Source organism: Carcharhinus amblyrhynchos, chromosome 3, assembly GCF_965287045.1.
Source record: "Carcharhinus amblyrhynchos chromosome 3, sCarAmb.v2.hapA, whole genome shotgun sequence".
Taxonomy (NCBI): Eukaryota; Metazoa; Chordata; class Chondrichthyes; order Carcharhiniformes; family Carcharhinidae; genus Carcharhinus; species Carcharhinus amblyrhynchos.
In genome coordinates, this window is record NC_137326.1 from 118,538,344 (window position 1) to 118,559,563 (window position 21,220).

At 42.7% G+C, this 21,220-nt stretch overlaps 1 protein-coding gene across 1 annotated transcript in view; it reads left to right on the top strand.

Moving 5' to 3' along the window:
• Positions 1-18,010, top strand: part of LOC145341511 (apolipoprotein D-like) — a 30,984-nt gene extending 12,974 nt beyond the window's left edge. Inside the window, exons 5-6 of the mRNA XM_080186489.1 lie at positions 7,991-8,020; positions 16,890-18,010. Of these exons, the coding sequence (XP_080042615.1) occupies positions 7,991-8,020; positions 16,890-17,116 (257 nt within the window). The 3' untranslated portion in view covers positions 17,117-18,010. The remainder of the gene's footprint in view (positions 1-7,990; positions 8,021-16,889) is intronic.
• The last annotated feature ends 3,210 nt before the right edge of the window (positions 18,011-21,220 follow it).

A 21,220-nucleotide genomic window follows, 5' to 3' on the forward strand; every position in this document is an offset into this window, starting at 1 on the left:
ACCTACCACAGACGTTAAACTAACCGGCCTGTAATTCCCCGCCTTTTGCCTGGCACCCTTCTTAAACAACGGCGTAACATTAGCCGTTTTCCAATCCTCCGGCACTTCCCCGGAATCCAGCGACGTCTGGAAAATAACCACCAAGGCATCCACTATCACCTCCGCCATTTCTTTCAGAACCCTCGGATGCATTCCATCCGGTCCTGGGGACTTGTCCACAATCAGCCCCTCCAGTCTGTCGCGCACCACCTCTCTAGTAACAGTAATGTCATTAAGACCCTCCAGTCCTACCACCTTTCCATCGCTAACACCCGGCAAATTATTCACGTCCTCCTCCGTGAAGACAGAAACAAAAAAGTTATTCAAGACCTTAGCCATATCCCCATCCCCTACCACTAGGTCCCCTTTCTCATCCGCTAAGGGACCAACGTTCACCCTAGCCAGCCTCTTCCTTTTTATATATTTATAAAAACTCTTGCTATCCTTTTTTATATTAAGCGCTAGCCCAGCTTCATAGCTTCTTCTACCCTCCTTTATCAACTTTTTTGTCAATCTTTGTTGACATTTAAACCTTTCCCAATCCTCTTCTCGCCCACTGCTCTTAGCTACTCTAAATTCCTCCGCTTTTAATTTAACACTTTCCTTCACCTCCTTCGTTATCCACGGCTTATTACCTCTCTTCCTACTGTCCTTTTTAACCATCGGAATAAATTTCTGCTGAGCACCAAGAAAGATCTCCTTAAAGATCCTCCACTGCTCCTCAGCAGACCTACCTTCCAACGCGCTCCCCCAGTCCACATTCGCCAATTCTTCTCTCATCCTACCATACTCCCCTCTATTCAAACAAAGGACACGTGTCCGGGAACCCACTTTCTCCTCCTCCATCTGCAACAGAAACTCCACCATACAATGATCACTCTCTCCAAGAGGATCCTTCACCTCAAGGTCCCTAATTCTACCCGCCTCATTACATAGCACCAGATCCAAGATAGCTCGCTCCCTCGTCGGCTCCAACACACACTGTTCCAGGAAACTATCCCGGCAGCATTCCAAGAACTCCTCCTCGAGCCCACCTCGTCCAACATGGGTCGACCAATCAATATGCAGATTGAAATCCCCCATAACTACTGCCGTCCCATTCCTGCACGCCGCACTTATTCAGCCAGTACAGGAACTGAACCCATGTTGTTGGCGTCATTCTGTATCACAAGCCAACTGAGCTAACTGACTATCCAAGTGCAGAGATTGGATATCATCCCTTCTCCATAGAAAGTGCACATCTACCATTCCATGGGATCAGGTCCAACTTGAGTCTGCTTTTCTATTCCCTCACAAAGAGATCATATTTATCTCAGTTTGTTTTTCACCCTCGACACTTACATGCTGACACAGAAAGTGTGCATTCTCTTTTAGAGAGCAAACACTTCCCTCTCTTGCACAGAAAATACAATTTTTAAAATATTTGTTCGTGGGATGAGGGTGTCGCTGCTGGACCAGATTTTATTGCTTAACTGCCCTTGAAGGGGTAGTTTAAGAGTCAACCCATTACTGTAGATCTGGAGTTACAGACCAGGAAGAATGGCAGATTTGCTTTCCTAAAGGACATTGGTGAACAGATGGATTTTTATGACAATGGCTTCATGGTTATTATTAGACTTTTAATTCCAGATTTCTTCTATTGAATTCAAATTTCACCATTGGCAGTGGTGGGATGTGAACTTGGGACCCCAGAGCATTACTCGGAGTTACTAGTGTAGTGACAATACCACTCTGCCTCCCGCTTTTCTCTGCCCACTATTCTTCTGCAAAGGGTTGTACTTTATTCCTAATTGGAGAGGCTGAGTCCTCTTCTCTCCGATCCTGCAGTTACCTATTTCCCATTCACCAGATTGAGTGCTTGCTTCCTTCTTGCCCTCTGAAGAAAAACTATTTTTATTTCCTGCCTCTCCTCAATTATAGAAGAGAAACTGATACTTATTTAAGGCACTCATTTGATACATTCTGGAATGATTTGTGATCAGAGCTGATTTACATCAAAATTACAAGCAACGTTAATAATAAAATGCATATCTTAAGTGCTAAACTTTCCAGTCTTGTGGTCAAGTACAGTGTTCAGAAATTTCAAACGGGAGATCAGTGATTTCTAATCTTTTTATCGATCTCCTGGTCTATGTGTCCCCCAGGCTCATGCAAATATTTCAACATGCATGGAACTCCAACACAAAAGATTCAAACCATTTTGGAATGTGTTCAATAGAAAGTGACTTGAGCTGTAACCAATGTTGATTTAGATTAGGAAACAACATCATATTAATGAATAAAAGCAGGAAATGCTGGATAAACTTAACAGGTTTGGCAGCATCTGCGGAGAGAGAAAGTGAGTTAATGGGGAGAATTCTGCAGCCTCCCAGCCACATGTTTCTCAGTGGCGGGACATGGCGCGCTGTTTAGTGGTGACAGGATTTGCTGGTACCACCACAAAATGGAAATGGGGTTTCCTACTGATGTCACCTCACGCCGCTGCGAAACCCGTGGGAGCGATCGTCAATGTCAAAGTCTTTCGTCATCACATCCCACTTGCAGGTATCCTTGTTGCAGAGGCATGGACACTCAGTTCATCATAAAGAAGGTCTTTGGGTATACAGATGAACGTGCCAAATCATGCTTATGGAATTAGTACGCTTCCGGAACAGTTGGTGACCTTGCCCTGCTGTGAGATGTTGAGGATACGTCCGTGACGTTGAAGGTGGAAACTGGTCAGCCTTTTATTTTGCCAACATATCTTGTCAAAGTCTCACCACTGTAGAAGACTGGGCTGGCACAGGCTTGGGTAGACTGGCAGGTTGCCATTCCCAGTCAGTTTGCTATTGTTCCTCTTACCCAGTTTTGACACAACAACTGCAGTTTTTGTGACACGTGTGTTGATTTCAGCATAAGTTGGCTGGAGATTGTCGACCCGAGGAATGTCAAGCAATCAGTAACCATCTGTGGCACATTGTCAATGCTGATAGATGGCTGTATGGAAATGTCCCCGTCATTTGTCTTCCTGATGCTGATTGTCAGACTAAAGTCTTGACAACAATCAGAGAGCCTGACCATTTGAAAGTGTTTCTCAGTGTGGCCTGATGGTGTGGCATGGTGTAGAGCAACTCTCTGAGGACTTGATTTACGTTTGTCTTGGATCTCAGGTGAGTGACGCTGATATGTCAGTAGGCAGCTTCTGAAGGCAAAGAACAAGAGCAAAGAGAAGAATATGCCAATGGGTGATGGAGCCAGAAGGCAACCCTGTTTGATCCCACTGTAGGCTGGAAAGCATTCCTATATCAAAAGAGTTATCTTATTAAGAAAGACTGAACAGATTAGGTCTTTACCCACTTTACCCATTTATAAGAACGAGAGGTGACTTTACTGGAAATATAAGATCCTGAGGGGAATTGACAGGATTGATGCTGGGAGGATGTTTCCCTTATGCGAAGCCTAGAACAAGGGGACAGTTTAGAAAATGAGAGATCTCTTATTTAAGGTGGAGGATGAGGAGATTTTTTTTTGAGGGTTACAGATACAGGGAGTTGTCGGGAGAGCAGTGGAGGCTGGATCATTGAATATCAAAACTTAGCTGGATTTTTGATCGAGAGTTATGGGCAGCAGGCAGAAAAGTGGAGCTGAGGCCACAATCAGATCAGCCGTAATCTCATCAAATGGTAGAGCAGGATCGGAGGGTGGAATGACCTACTCCTAATTTTGTTGTGATTCCAATGTTGCCCCGTTGTAGCTGATCTTAACCTATCACTTTGTTATGAAAGGAAGAGATCACATTGAGCTTTCTTGCTAGGCAGCTACTTTTCTCCACAGCTTAAACAGACTGCCTCTGTTCACTTGGTCAAGTGCTTTGGTGAGATCGATGAAGACAGTCTTTGGCAGTCTCCTTTGCTCTTGGTATTTCTCTTGCAGCTGCTGGATTGAGGAGGTCATTTCAATCGTGGATCTTCCAGTCCTGAAGCCACACTAGGTCAGGTGCGATCCACCAGGAATTACAGTCTGACAACACAAGCAAATCTTCTCCTGTGATGCTGAGCAGGGAGATGCCTTGATAGTTGTTGCAACTGTTAAGGTTGCCCTTCTTACAAAGGATCACAGACTTTGCATCATGCATATCCTCGGCCACCGCCCTCTCCATGCTGCATGGAGCTGAGAAGTTCATGCAGATGTTGCTGGAGTGCCAATTTCTTGTGCTTAATGAATTCTGGCTGCGTAAAATTGATACCAGGAGCTTTGCCCATGGAAAGTGAACCATAGGTTTGGTAAGCTCCTCCTTTGTGTGTTTGATATTCAGTTCTGCTATGACAGGCAAGCTCTTTATGGTATCTGGAGTTTCCTTGGTGACTCTGTTCCTCCTCGTGTACAACTCATCTCTCCAACTGTTCATTGTAGTTGGTAATGATCTCCCCTGCCTTTGTTTCCAGTGCAAATGGTTTCTTTGATGCACCTATTGCCTTTTTGATCCCTTCATACACGATCCCAGCATTCCCTGGATATTCCGGCAAAGTTGTAATTGTAACTCTTGCTGCATCACTCATCAGCCTGTTCGACTTGACCTCAAGTGGCTTTTAATGCATTCAGAGTCTCCTCACTCAGATCTTTCTTGTAAGTAATGAGAACAGATCGCTTGGCTTCAAGGACAGGTTCAATCACAATGATGTTCCATCACAACAGTGTTAACTTGTTGTATCAGTCAGCATGTTGACAAGGTCCCTCAGAGCAGCCTGATACAGAAAACAAAGTCACATGGCATCCACGGTGCACTGATAACATGGATACAGAACTGGCTTGGTCATAAAATGCAGAGCGTAGCGATGGAAAGGCATTTTTCTGACTGAAGATCTGCAACCAGTGGTCTTCCCCAGGGATCAGTGCTGGGACCCCTGTTGTTTGATATATATGAGGAGAATGTAGGTGGTCAGATTAGTAAATTTGTAGACAACACAAAGATTGGGAGGAGCTGCAGACAGTAAGCAGGATTGCTGGAGGATACAGCAGGATATGGATAGGCTGAAGACTTGGGCGGAGAAATGACAGATGGAATTTAATCTGGACAAATGTGAGGTGATGCATTTTGGATGCTCTCATACGGGAGGGAAGTATTCAGTAAACAGCAGAACCTTTAGCAGTATTAACATACGGAAGGATCTCAGCATACAGGCCCACAGTTCCCTGAAAATGGCAACATGAGTAGATAAGGTGGCCAAGAAGGCATGCTTGCCTTCATGGGTTGGGGCACAGAGTACAAAAATTGCCAAGTGATGTTGAAGGTGCATAGAATTTTAGTTTTGGCCATGTTTGAAATATTGTGTATGGTTTTGGTCACCACACTACCAGAATGTGGAGGCTTTGGAGAGGGTACAGAAATGGTTTACCAGGATGTTGCCTGGTTTGAAGGTAGCTATGAGGAGAGATTGGACAAATGTTGGAGGCTGAGGGGCGATATGATAGATGTGTACAAAATGATGACAGGTATGGATAGAATGGAGTCTTTTCCCCTGGGTAGAAATGTCAATTACTAGGGGACATAGTTTTAAAGAAAAAGGGGGAATATTTAATGGAGATGTGAGAGGCAAGTTTTTTTACACAGAGGGTGCCAAGTGCCTGGAGTGCGCTGCCAGGGGAGGTGCTGGAAGCAAATACAATAGCAACATTTAAGAGGCATCTTGACAGATAGGTGATTAGGAAGGGAATAGAAGGATACAGACTGCGTACGACAAAAGGTCTTTAGTTTAGAAAGGTGCCATTTGTCAGCACAGGCTTGGTGGGTCAAAGGGCCTGTTCCTGTGTTGTACTGTCCTTAGTTCTCTTTGTCCTCCCATATTTTGAGCATGCAGTATTGTAAATATATTTTGAACCACGTTCTATTTCACTTCTGAACCCTTGTGTGGGAATGCTGGAGAAAGCCTGTTGAGTCGGGCAGAGGAACTGTAGGTTTTGATCTGGATCAGCAGTATTGCTGACGTTGAGATGAGGACAACATTTCTGCTTTGAATAAAAAAGCTGCAACATAAACCTACTGCACACTAGAAGTTTTTCTCTATCACAGTTAGCGGTTTGGGAGCTGTCCGCATTGAGAAACTGTTCAGAGTGCCTTGATCTTGGATGCGTCTGGGGCACCTTGTAGCATGGTTTGTTCTGTAAGAAGGTGTTGGTCTCACAAAGCTAATGGGAGCAACAAAGCTCCAGCTTCATCAGTTCTCATCTACCTTTCCCTGGCCATGATACCCATGATGTGGAGATGCCGGCGTTGGTCTTGGGTAAACACAGTAAGAAGTTTCACAACACCAGGTTGAAGGCCAACAGGTTTATTTGGTAGCAAATGCCACTAGCTTTTGGAGCACTGCTCCTTCATCAGCTGAGTGGGAGTACTGTCACTACTCCCACTGTCAGTACTCCCACTCACTTGACGAAGGAGCAGTGCTCTGAAAGCAAGTGGCGTTTGCTACCAAATAAACCTTTTGGACTTTAACCTGGTGCTGTGAGACTTCTTACCATGATACCCATGCCAGGAGGATCATAACTCATGGTCAATGCTCGCTCCTACATTGCAATCCCCCAGCCGGTAAAGATGCTGTGGCTTAAGAAATCTGCTGATTTCAGTATCAAGCTCCTCAGTGAACTGAGTTACAGATGTGAGGATTATGGGGGAGATTCTCCCATTTCGACCCGCTAACTTTTTGGTAGGTTGGAATGGGAGACTGCGCATACGCTGATTCGTGGGATTTGCACGTGTGTTCCCGACACACGTGCATCTCTCCTGCCGAAAAGCAGGCGTGGTTAGAACCGTGTTGGAAGCAAGTGAGAAGACCAGATAAATCATTTAAATCTATTTTTAATGTAATTTGAATGTGATTATCGGGCCCAGGACTGAAGCCTCCAGGCCCAATTGCATTTCCCATCCCATCAGTACAATTTCACTTCGGCGGGGTTTATAGTACCTCCCCACTTTTGGGGAACCCCGCTGGAGTGAAGGGGGGAACACTTGGGGCCCCCCAGGTGATTGGGTGGTGGGCGGTGGTGCCCCTGGGTATGGGCACCCTGGCAGTGCCACCCTATGCCCTTGTGCAACTCCACATAGACAGTCCTTGGAGGCTGAAATTGAGCCCAGGTCCCTACTGTTGTGAGGCAGCAGTGTAAAACACTGTACTGCCTGTTAGTCACATGACTAACAGTGAATATCAGCCCCCCCCCCCTCCACCCCTACCCTCCAACTTTGGAATTTAAGTTGGGAGATGAGTGTCAAGACATGTGCTGAAATTTCCTGGGGTATGTAAGTTGCCCTTTGTGAATGTCTCTGACATTGAGCCCAGATACGCAGGACTTACCTGTATGCTCACCCAGCGAATGCTACTCTGGTTAATGTCTAGTCTAACTCAATCATTAGCCAGTGTAATTGAACTGAGCAGCACAACTGACCCTCCCCCAATCATATCGACCCATGCATCCAGTCTAAGACCTGAGAGCTTTTAATCATTTACCTGAATATAGCAGCTGATGTCATGAAAAGGCTACAGTGATCAGAAGTTCTGGGCTGTTGTCCCTCACACACCTTTAGTTACAGCCACAATGTAATTTCAGACAGTCTGGCAGAATGGGCTGTTCTTGCTGGTTGTTGCATCATTTCTAAGTCACAATATTGTTAAGTAATTTTACCCTTAGAAAATTAATCTTTATGCAATCTAATCTTTCAACAAATTTAGTGAATTCTGCCTACTAAATGCAGATAGGACACATTTCTCGTGCAAACAGTTTGCTGGGTTACATCCACAGATAATTTGGGAATTGTGTGCTATTTCTTAACTTCAGATAGGATGTGAAAGTCGCATTCACTCTCCTTGTATTTAGGTGATTTTCTTTTTAAAGTAATATTGATACTGGTACTTTTTAGTTTTGTTCATCTTTGGCAAACATTGTATTAATACATTATTTTTTGTTTTTGTAAATCCAGGTATATTTGTGGACTCTATGCCTATTCAAGGTACGTACTAAAGTATGCAACTCTCCATTTTACAAAGTGATCCAAACCTTTTGATATTCAGATCATCGGACAAGTTGGGAGATGCCCATCAGGACCCCACGGAAGTCCTATTTTGTATGTGCACATGCGTGGGGATTGCCTGAAAAGTTTAAACTTCTGATGGGCTTATCTTCTGCCGACTGGGACATACCAAAATGTGTCCAACCCTGAGCTCCGGGCAGCGACTTGGGCTAGATACATGGGACTTAGCTGCCTACTTAACCTGGGAACAGTAAACAGTATAGTACCTGATGCAACTCAGCGAATAGTCAGTGTAATGCAACTGAACACCACCACTGATCCCATCCACCCCCACCCCAATCTCCAATCCACCTCAGTCATTCATTCACTTAGTTATAGACTTAGATCTTTAAAAACCTTACCTGAATATGGTATTCCCAGCTGAAAAATCATAAAAGGGTCGGCCTTGGAGGGAGTGCAGAGGAGGTTTACTAGGCTGATACCGGAGTTGAGGGGGTTGAGCTATGAGGAGAGGCTGAATAAACTAGGCTTGTACTCGTTAGAGTTTAGAAGAATGAGGGGAGATCTCATTGAGACGTATAAGATGATGAATGGGATGGATAGGATAGAGGTGGAGAGACTCTTCCCGCTCAAAAAAGACAGTAGGACTAGGGGGCACAGCCTCAAGATAAAGGGGGGGCGGTTTAGAACGGAGTTGAGGAGGAACTTCTTCACTCAAAGGGTGGTGAATCTCTGGAATTCTCTGCCCGTTGAAGTGGTGGAGGCTGCCTCGCTAAATATTTTTAAGAAGCGGGTTGATGGGTTTTTGATAAGAGAGGGGATTAAGGGTTATGGGGAGAGGGCGGGAAAGTGGAACTGAGCCACGACAGATCAGCCATGATCTTATTGAATGGCAGGGCAGGCTCGAAGGGCCAGATGGCCTACTCCTGCTCCTATTTCTTATGTTCTTATGTTCTTATGTAATGTGCACAGCATCAACACTGACCAGAAGATCTCAGTATTAATTCAGATGTCATCCTGCAATTACATAATCTAGTCCACTGCTGTAAATTTTTAGTTATTCATTAATAGGATGCATGCAGTATTGGCAAGACCAGCACATTAATTACACTTTCCTAATTGCCCTTTAAAACGTCATGGTGAGCTGCTTCTTGAATCAAAGCAGTCCCTGTACACCCATAGGAGAGAATTCCAGGATTTTCACCCAGCAACAGTGAGAGATCAATACTGCATTTCTAAGTTAGGATTGCGAGTGAGTTAGAAGGGAACTTGGTGTTCCCATGCTCCTTGTTGTTTCAGGTTGGTTTTGTCAAATCTAGAGATGGTGAATGGTTTGTGACTGTTACAATATTGAAGAACAGCATTAAGTGAACACGAATTGTTAGATAGACACTGGTACCTCATGATCTTCACAGACCTGTGCAAAGTGGCTCAACAAGGTGATCCAAAAATGAAGTCCTCATGAATAAAATTGAGGCTGTATGATGGCACAATGCGCATACTGAGAGGACAAATTAATCTGAGAACCCAATACAATAGCAAGAATGAGGATCCAGAGTTCCAGATCATAGATGTTCAGTAAAAATCACTCATCTCAGTTGGAGCAAGTCTAAAGCTTGGACTGGTAACCTTAAAGGTGCCAGAAAGGATTTACAACATGTTGCAGCACAATAAACCATTGAACACTGAGCTCTGGAGGAGTATAAAGATATATTCACAGGATTCAGATGTCTACCAGATGAATATCATCTCGAAATAGATGAGAGTGTAAGATCAATTCAGCTCTTGCCGAGACTTCCAATTACCCTCACATCCAGCCGAAAAACAAGATAGAAGAGCTGGAAAAGAAAGGAGAAATTAAGAGACTGGCAGCTCCTACAGACTGGATTAACAGCATGGTGGCAATGAAACAACCTGGAATGCTGAGAGTGGGTTTAGACCCAAAGGATCTAAATAAAGCGCAGAAGTGGTCTCACTGCCCCAGGCCAACAATCAAAGGAATTTTGTCACAACTTGCCACGGCAAAGATCTTTAATGCTCTAGATGCAAAATATGGCTAGGGCCGAGTGAAGCTGGATGAAATGTTCCTAACTGTGTTCTGGACACCATTTGGGAGATGTAGATGGTTACACTTGCCGGCATTTCCACAGCTTCAGGAAAGTTTCAGACGATGTAGGAGTGACAGTGGAAGTGGATGGTCTGCTAAAGTTTGAATGTGGAGACACAATGGAAGAAACCATTTCTGACCATGATCAGAATCTAGTGCAACTACCAGAGAGAGCACACAAGATTAACCTGAAAGTGAATAAGAAAAAGTTACAATTATTGATGCCTGAAGTTAAGTACATGGGGATATGTACTGACAGTAAAAGGATCCTGACAAGGTGTAGCAGTGACGTGGTGACGACAGATGTGGAAGCAGTACAATGATTTGTTGGATTCCTGAACTATTTAGCAAATTAGTTGCCTACTTTGTTCTTAGAGGATGACCCATTATGATAGCTCCCTGCCAAAGATGTGCAATGGTGTTGGAGAACAGAACAAGAAGCAGCAAGGTAGGTCCATTCAAAAGTGTGATGGCTGCAGGGAAGAAGGTCTTCTTGAGTCGGTTGGTATGTGATCTCAAGCTTTTGTATCTTTTTCCCGACGGAAGAACTTGGAAGAGAGTATGTCCGGGATGTGTGGGGTCCTTAATTGTGCTGGCTGCTTTGCCGAAACAAAGGGAAGTGTAGACAGTGTCAGTGGATGGGAGTCTGGTTTGTATGATGGACTGGGCTACATTCACGACCTTTTGTAGTTTCTGGCCAAACATGAGCAATGAAATTAATGACCACATCAACTAATGTGGTATTTGTAATGAGTATGAAGCTAAAAAAGTTGGAGCGCTAATGATGATGCATGATATTCCATCCAGATGGATGAAGCCAGGAGTAGACTTCTTTATTTTAGCAGGAACTAATCATGTCATCATGGACCATAGATCTACTGGATATCGACCAGCTGATTTGAGTAAAGGGACAACCCTTCAGAACTGAGATGAGGTGGAATTTCTTCAGCCAGAGGGTGGTAAATCTGTAGAATTCATTGCTACAGAAGGCAGTGGAGACCAGGTTATTGAGTGCATTTAAGGCAGAGATAGATAGGTTCTTGATTGGTAAGGGGATTAAATGGTAATGGGGAAAAGGCAGGAGAATGTGTTGAGGAACCTATCAGCCATGATTAAATAGCAGAGCAGACTCGATGGACTGAGTGGCCTAATTCTACTCCTACATCTGATGATCTGATGATCTTATCGTGCTCTCATCACTGTCAGTGAGATTGTAAGAATGCCTGAAAGCACACTTCAGTCATTATTCATTCCAGACATTGTAATGAGTGACAATGGACCTCGATTCATGCGTGATGAATTCAGCTGCTTCACAAAGGATTTGGAAATTCGAAATTATCCATCATCTCCGCCCTATCCCTGGTCAAATGGAAAGGTTGAAGCGACAGTGAAAAATGAACAACAGAATCATGAAGAGATTGTGTAAATGTAGTGCCGATCTATATAAGACAATCCTCGAATAAAGAAATAAGACCGACTGAAGGCACGGAAAGTAATCCAATCCAAAGATTAAGGTCACAGCCCAGCCAAACTGCTCTTCCAAAAGGAAAAATAAACACTCAGGTTGGAAATAGTCACAGGCAAGAGTGAAAAAAATCAAGGTAGAAAGCCAAATCTCAATTTAACAGAACTGCTGAAGTAGTGCCAGAGTTGAGCAGCAGACAGCCAGTCAGGTACAAACCTTTAATGCTCTTAATAGGAGTCAGCAACTTGGAACTTACTTGGAGCAGTTATCACTTTGGTCACACATGTTTGGTGAACGACCAAATACACTGTTGCACCCACAGGGCAGATACACACAAGTAGGGAAGCTGTTCCTTCACTGCAGGCAGCCGATCAGGAAGATGGGATCTCACCAGCTGCACAGAGCACGGAAAGACCATCAGTCACAGAGTCCTCAATGATGGAAATGGAACAACAACAGTTACCACGGCAACAACAAGTACTTACTCCCCAGAGAGGGAACATCACCCAGACAAACAGCCAATGACAATGCACGTGCATACTATTAAGAGACCTTCACGTTTTAATGGACATGTATGCAATTCATGTGCAGAGATGGACTAGAATAATGAAGAGTTTGTTAATGCATGAGAATAGTTGTTGGATAGTGGGTAACTTGGATAACTCACAATTATACATGATAAGTGCATGCAGATGTGTCTTTTGTTTGTGATGAAAAGGAGGATGCTTGAATTGAAATGGAGTCAAGTATCAAGTATAGTCATGTATCCTCTGCCATGAGGCAATGACTGGAAGCAGCCATGTTACATTCTGTTTGAATAAAGACACAGTATAACAAGCTTTGTAGTATTTGAGCTTGTAACATTTTCTTTGATCAGAAAGAATTATGGATACTTAAAAACTTCCCGTGTTTACAAATTGCTTTTAATCCCTTCTCTGATCTGGAGAAATTGCATCAATAACTTAGACTCAACTCCAAACACTCTGAGCTGTCTTATAGACAGATCATTTCCTGCAGAGACTCAGACAGGCTGCTATAACACATGGTGTGAATATCTCCCACCACCATCCCAACAACATAACTGGATTTCCCCGCTGGTCTTCAATGCCAACCTGCTTATTAGACTCTTCAGACCAGGTTTTCTTTCAACTGTCCTAGATTTAAACTATACTCCCCATAATTTTGTCTATCAAAAAATACAATCCTAAAACATCATGATCTTAAAAGAAATACACGCATTGTAACAACAGCTATACAGCTGGGTGGGACAACTCTTACCTTGATTCCATTCTTAGTGCTGTAATTGTAGACACATAATCACCATCAATGACTTTCCATTCCCACACAGTTATCTCTGGTGTCACCCTCGACTCCCTTCAATGTCTCACCTACGCGCTACTCCTCAGTGACATCATCTAAAAACTCATTGGGTTCCTTATGTACATGGACTACATTCAGCTCTATTTCACCATCACCCTTCTCTTAATCCCTTCATAGAACATAGAACATAGAAAAACTACAGCACAACAGGCCCTTTGGCCCACAAATTGCGCCGATCATATCTCTCTCCACCTACCAGGCTTACCTATAACCCTCCATCCTATTAAGTCCCATGTACTCATCATTGGACAGGATTTTACGGCCTCGCTCAGTGAGACCAGAAATTCCCTACCAAGGCCAACAGAGATTCCTGTTGTCGGACGCTCGCCCGCACTGATTCCATGGCGAGGAAGGTGGTAGAGTTCCGGCCATTATCTTTAAACTACCATGGCACAATGGTTAGCACTGCTGCCTCACAGAGCCAGGGACCCAGATTTGATTCTGGCTTGGATCATTGTCTAGTGCCGAGTCTGTATGTTCCCCTGTGTCTGCATGGGTTTCCTCTGGGTTCTCTGGTTTCCTCCCACAGTCTAAAGCTGTGTGGGTTAGGTTGATTGACCATGATCAATTGCCCCTGAGGGGGACTGGCTGGGGTAAATGCATGGGGTTATGGGGATATAGCATGGATGGGACTGAGATCAGTGCAGACTCGATGGGCTGAATGGCCTCCTTCTGCACTGTAAGGTTCTATGATTATACGAACGTTAGATGAACAGAAATTTGCTCCAATTAAATATTGGCAATACAGAAGCCAATGCTTTTGTGTGCCATCATAAGCTCTGCTCCCTCATCACCAATTCCACCCCTCTCATGGGCACCTGTTTGAGACTGAACCGGACTGTTTGCAACTTTGGTGTCAAATTTAATCCCATTTGATAAAAGATGAGATTTTAACTACACATGCTGTCACTAAGACAATCTATTGATCTCTTTGTAATATTGCTCATCATCGCTGCTGCCTCAACTCTTCTGCTGCTGAGATCCTCATCGATGCTTTTGGTATTTCCAGCCTGACAATTGTAACTCACTCCTGCCCAGCCTCCTACTTCCTATCTTCTGTAAACTTGACGTCATTGAAAACCTTTCTGCCATGTCCTAGCTCGCACCAATCCTTATTCACCCATTTCCTCTCTGCCCTCAGACTTAAACCGGCCCTTTAAACAATGCTTCTGTTTTATAACTCTCACCCTTTATTTTCAAATTCCTTCAGGGCTTGGCTTCCTGCCATTCTCTGTAAACTCCTCCTGCACTTTAACATTCAGAGATGCATTTAATCTGCATTTAATTTTGGCATCCTGAGAATCCCTCATTTTAATTGCTACACTATTGGTGGCCCTGTCTTCAGTTGCCTGGATCTTAAGCCCTGGAATTTCTTCCCTAAACTTCTCTATCTTTCCATCATGCTTTTTAAAGACATTCCTGAAAACATACATCTTTGATCAAGCATTTGGTCAATTGCCCTAATATTTCCTTATGTGGCTCAGTGTCTTGCTTGGTTTAGTAATGTTCCTCTGAAGCACCTGTGGACAATCCATAGATTAAAGGCACTATATAATTTCAGATAGTGGTTGTTGTTTCTGCTATGCTTATCCAGGCATGTGGCGTGGATTCCATCACACTTTTGACTTATGCTTTGTAGATGATAGACAGATTTTTGGTCAGCATGGGGAAGAGGTGCAGGGGAGGGATTCATGGGGATAACAGAAGGGGGTGTTATTCGATACAGAATTCTCTTGTATGCACAGTATTCATGTGGCAGATCCAATTAAATTCCTGGTAACCAGTCAGGATGTTGATAATGGAAAATTTAGCAATCATATTGCTGTTGATTATTAAAAGTTGATCGTCTTTTAAAAAGCGTTTAGACAGTTGCATGAGTAAAATAGGTATAGAGGGATATCGGCCAAGTGTGGGCAATTGGGACTAGCTTAAGTGGTTTGAAAAAAAGAGCGGCATGGATAAGTTGGGCTGAAGGGCCTGTTTCCATGCTGTAAACCTCAATGACTCTATGACTCCATAAGTTAGATTATCTCTAGTTGGAGATGGTCATCATCTGGCATGTGTGTGGCATAACCATTACCTGCCACTTTTCAGCCTAAGCCTAAATGTTGTCCATGTAATGTTGCTTGCAGGAACATACTGCTTTGATGTCTGAGGGATTGGAATTAATACTGAAGTCTGTACAATCATTTGCAAACATCCCACTTCTGCTCAGGTCATTTTGGGATGTTCCCAGAGTCCACATGCCTCTGTGAAATTCAAACCTTTGCGTCTAACTCACAGTAGAAGATTGCCCACCCTAAATAGAAGGTAACCTAGCAGCTAAACGATAAGGAAATTAAGGTCATTAATATCAGCAGAGAAAAAGTCTTAGAGAAATTTGAGGGAAGAAAATCTGTTAAATCCATGGCACCTGATGACATTCATCCTCGTGCTCTAAAAAAGTTTGTAATCCTATTCGTTACATCCTCAAAACATATATGTTTATTAGATCGGATTTCCCTTTTGTGAAACCACATTGATTAGTTCAGATCATACAGTACTGACCTAAATACGTTGTTAAAACTTGCTTAATAATAGATTCCAGCATTTCCCTAATGACTGGTGTAGGTTACTTCACTGTTTTCTCTCTATTTACTCTGTCCAGACGCCTCATGATTTTGAATTCCTCCATCAAATCTTCTCTCAAATTTCTCTTCTCCAAGGAAAATAATCCCAACTTCTCCAACCTGTCTCCACAATGGAAATTCCTCCTCCCTGGAATCATTCCTGTGACTCTTTTCTGTACCCTCACATTCTCCCTAAAGTGTGATGCACAGAACATGATGCAATACTTCAGTTGAAGGCTGAACCAATGTTTTATAGAAGATCAATACAAGCTCCATGTACTCCATGCTCCTATGAATAAAGCCCAGGGTACCGTGTGCTTTATTAACCATGCTTTCAATCTATCTTGGCACCTTCAATGACTTCTGCACATTTACAGCATATTCCTCTGCTTGTATTGAATAGACAAGATTCTGAAGGGGCTTGATAGGATAGACATTGAAAGATTAATTCCATTGGTTGGGTATAAGTATAAAGTGCTGATCACTTAGGGCTGAGATGAGAGGAAATTATTTTAGTCGAGGGTTATGAATCTTTGCAGTTCTCTTCCTCAGAAGATTGTGGTTGTCCTTTCGTTGAATATATTTAAGGCTGGGATAGACAGACCTTTAGTCTCTCAAGGAATCAAAGGATATGGGGAATGGGCTAGGAAGTGGAGTTGAATCCCAAAATCAACCATGACTGTACTGAATGGTGAAGAAGGCTCAATGGGTCATATGGTCCATTCCTGCTCCTCTTTCTGATGTGCTGGCCTGTATTTTTTACATCAACCATTTTTAGAAATTTTTTATACTTACCTCCAGCTCACCGCTTCCCTCCCCTCCCCTCCTTTCCATTCATTGCTTTTCATGAGCTCTGGCTAACAGTGAAGGCCTGGGAGTGGAAAACGGATGAGGATTTAAGAGAGGGAAGCAGCAAGCTGGAGTGTTGGGAGAGGAACGGTAAGAGGTCGGGAGAGGATATCGGTGAGTGACTGGGTCAGGGGAAGGAAGTGAGATAGTCGGAGAGGATGAATGGAAAGATTGGGAGAGGGTAGTGGCGGCTTGTTTTCTTAAAAAGGACTGAGCAAGCACAGTAACCATGCCACAATGAAAATGGAGGTAATAATATTCAAGGAACTTCTGTAATTTATTAAGTTACTTCTTTAATTTGCCAAAACGGGAACATACTTTTAACAGGGTGCTTTTAGAGGCTTATCTAAATACTGGGGTTGATTTTTATTATATAAGCAGCCAATTAAAATTACTTGCTTCATCCATATTAATGATATGTCTACTTTGTTTTTACAGATCAGTTTACATTTATCTCATACTTGGTATTAGCCACAGACTATAGGAGTTATGCATTGGTATTCTCCTGTACTCAACGTACCTTTGTTCCCACAAAATATGCCTGGATTTTGTCCCGAGGAGCTGTGCTAGAGGAGAGCACCGTCAAGGATCTGAAAGACATCCTGAAAGAGTATAATATCAAGACTGATGAAATGGATAAAATTGATCAGAAAAATTGCCCTTAATAAAGAGGTGATCGGAATCCACACAAAATTGTTTTAATCTGTTATCAAAAGCAATTCACCTTTAGTTTTTATGATTGAACATCGCAACTGAGGTAGTGTAACTGGAATTGCATCATATAAGCTGAGGTATTTGTATTGAGCTGTGCAATTTTCTTGTACTAAAAGTGAAAGAAATAATATGCATCTCCAAAACATCATCAGGTGTCGATATTTGCTGCTATTCAAGTTAAAATGTGTAGTAAAAACATCTGTTTAAACCCTGAACAGTCCAGCATTTAAAATTACTGAGCCCCAATATGCACGTAACAAACCCTTTCCGTCAAATTATAAAGTGCGTGGCAGAGGTCATGTTAACAAATAGGCAGCATAACTTACTTGTCAAAACTGATGTATATGAACATAATGAGCCTGGTCATTCTGGCTGTGCCTGGTAATCATGACTTTGCACAATTTGACTTCACTATGGGGTAGTTTTTCAACTTGTTACCCAGTTGTAGACTAGCATTCCAGATTGGCTGCTTGTTATAGAAACTACCTGATAATGTATTAGGTATACTTTCAAGGCAGTCAAGTCAGATACCCACCCAGAAAAAAACAGTAGTCTGGATGACAAGTTGAAATTGTAACCTATTCAATTTTGAATTTAAAATCACCAGTTTGTAATGATTTGATGGAGATATCTTTCATTGTTGGCCATGTTGCATTGTAGTCATTTTAAAGAGTAATCCAGGCACTGGGGTTAGTTTTATTATCTAATTTCCAACCCAACTGCCCCATTTTAGTTGCTCTATCACAGTTGATTTATGAATGTGTGAGGTGATTAGAACTTAACTTATTTGATTGTTGTGTGCTACCATTTTGCTTTGTGGATTGTGAAAATGCAAAAAATTTACAGCGATGAATTCTGGTCTTGGCAATAAAATACAAAATCATAATTTCTTATAGCTCTGTGGTATCATTTTGAACGGGGTTGCATATTTTCTGTACACTTTTAGCAATGGTATAATGGAAAATCTGGAAGTGAGAGTACTCTCCACACAATGAATTAGGTATATTTTCTTGGCAATCGAGTGATGTGCCCACTTGAGAAAATATTAATTTATACTAGTTTGCATTTTAAACTATAACGGGGGAGGATTTAACATTACTCTTTATTTAGTTGGCTAACATTAAAATTGGTAAATTGAGTGACAGATCACATTTCAGATGTTATAATTTGCTACTGCTAACCCTTTTTAAAAGAGTTTTTTTATTAAGTGCAGCTGTCTTCTGAACTGACAATCCTTTTAGAGTTGAAACTCCAAGGTTATTTAATTCAGTGTTATCTAAGCTTTTGTTTACTTCATACCAGATAGGATCTACTGCCCGAAAGGAAAACAGCTTCACCTTAGATTATACATTGGATGGTGTGCAGAATGATGCTACAGGGGATGAAATAATGATGTTAACAATATGATACATATTTTCCTGTCAGTCAAAGTTACCCCACACTTTGCATAGGCAAATTGCATGTAATTTTCAGAAATTTCTATCTCTATTCATGAATGAAGGAGAATCTACTAATAAAGCAGCAGAAGCAATATCAATCACATACTATATATGAGAGCAAAAGATTGGAAATACTCAGCAGGCCTGGCATCATCTGAGGCAAGAGTGTTTCAGATCAATCACCTCATTGGCTGAAACCCTCTTGTGGTCACTGTCGACTTAATAATTACAACACACCCCTATCTGGCCTCCTACATCTGAACACCCATTAACTTGAAGTCATCTGAGACCAATTCTGATGAATAGCTACTGTCTCTTTCCTTCTTCAAACTAAGGCTGAACCAGACTGTTCGCACCTTGGGACAGAATCTTATGCGAGTATGATTTTACAGTACCCCCCACCGAAGTCAACAAAGAGAACAAAGAAAATTACAGCCCCTTTGGCTCTCCAACCCTGACTTAATTAAAACCCCTCTACCCTTCCGGGGACCGTATCACTCCAGTCCCATTCTGTTCATGTATTCATTCATGTATATACGCCCCTTAAAACTCACTATCATATCTGATTCCATTACCTCCCCCGGCAGCGTGTTCCAGGCACCCACCACCCTCTATGAAAAAACCTTGCCTCTTACATCTCCTTTAAACCTTGCCCCTTGCACCTTTAACTTATGCTCCCTAGTAATTGACTCTTCCACTTTGGGCAAAAGCTTCTGACTACCCATCTGACCATGCCCCTCATAATCTTGTAGACTTCTATCGGGTCGTCCCTCAACCTCCGTTGTTCCAGTGAGAACAAACCAAGTTTCTCCAACCTCTCCACACAACTAACTGTCAACGGACATTTGGGCAACTCGTCACATTTTACAGCCTAGCCCCCGCGAAGATTTCCGTCCTTACATTTAACTATGAGGTGAGCTTTCAACCAGAAATCCACATTTACCTAATCCACGTCTGGAACATCTCCTGACTCTGCCACTGCCTCAGTTCATCTGCTGAAACCCTCTTACAGCCACTGTTGACTTAATAATTCTAACACATTCCTGTTTGGCCTCCCACATCTGAACACCTATTAACTTGAAGTCATCTGAAATTTTGCTGCTCATGCTTTTACCCGCACCAAGTCCTGTTTACCCTGCACCATTGGCCAGAATTTTACATTGTTCCAATGGGCACTTGCCTGGTCCAGAAGTATAAACCTGCAATATTTTGGTCAGTGAGTGTGCATGAGAATTAGAACCATGCCTACTGACAATCAAGCAGGCATTTTAGCCCATTAAGTTGTCAGCTGAGCACAACATTACGCAGTCTGTTTTTTGATTGGCAGGTGGGCTGATTGGCCAAGTAGCTTTTATGTTTTAGCTTCAACCTCAACCCAGAATGAACTCTCTGGGCTGAAATAAAATTTAAAACAGGTGTTAGTGGACTGAGATTTGTGTCTAAGTGTGCTGCCTAGACACTCCTTGTGTCGTTTTTCCACCCAGAGAAGCCTGACAGTGCAGAAGGAGGCCATTTGGCCCATCAAGCCTGAACCGGAAGAAACCCACACAGAAATGGGAGAATGGGGAGAATGTGCAAACTCCACATTGACAGTGGCCCAAGCCAGGAATCAAACCCAGGTCCCTGGCCCTGTGAGGCAGCAGTGCAAACCACTGTGCACCGTACTGCCCTAAAAGAGAGTGCTCCTTATCTCTTATTAATTTTTCACTGGTCAGCGGCTTCCTATATCTATCACCCCTCAATTCTGGAACTGAAATAATACCAACAAATTAATAAACATAAATTAGAACTGGTACTGCAACTTGTTTGTTGACATTGTAATCTGTGGTAGTTTGTGGACAGTTAATCTTTTTCTACCTGCAAATGACTTGGACCTTTGTATATAGAGTAAAATATCAAAACTTGCAGAAGGTACCAAACTTGGAGTAATGGCAAAAAGTGGGGATGATATAAATTGCCTGCAAAAGGACATGGATAGGTTAATGAATGGACAGACCAGTGGCAGATAGAATTTAATACAGGGAAATGTGAGGTTATTCATTTTGGCAGAAGGTATAGGGAGATGCAATGTTAATTCAATCTTAATTTTTATTTGGGTTTGATGGAGGAGGGGAACTTGCGTTTACCTAGGTAATAACGTCAAGACTGCGAATTGAGCATTTTCCACTTCTGCCCACACTTTAAAGAAAGGATTCCCAAAATACACAGGTTTATTTGTTCTAATGTCTCTGTCTAGTGGTGAAGACCAGGATTAGGTTGTTGAGGGGTCAAGGCTGACCCTGAATTGAGCACATGACCTAAACTTACACGTCAGTGCAGTACTACAGGAAACACTAGTGCTGGTTTTCACACAAGACAGTGGACTAAGGCCTAAAAGCTTGTTCAATCGATGTAAATGATCCAAATAGTAGTATTTGAAGAAAAGTGGGGAAATTCTTCTGGCTACATTTCAATCATTATTCACCACCTGCAAAAACAGGTTATCTACCCATTTATCCATTGCCATTAGTGGGAGCTCATGTGCAAATTGGCTGCTCTGTACATCAGCAAAATGGCGACATAGGCGCAAAATCCCACGAGAGGCCAAAGACGAGAATTGCCTCAGCGAGACCTTGT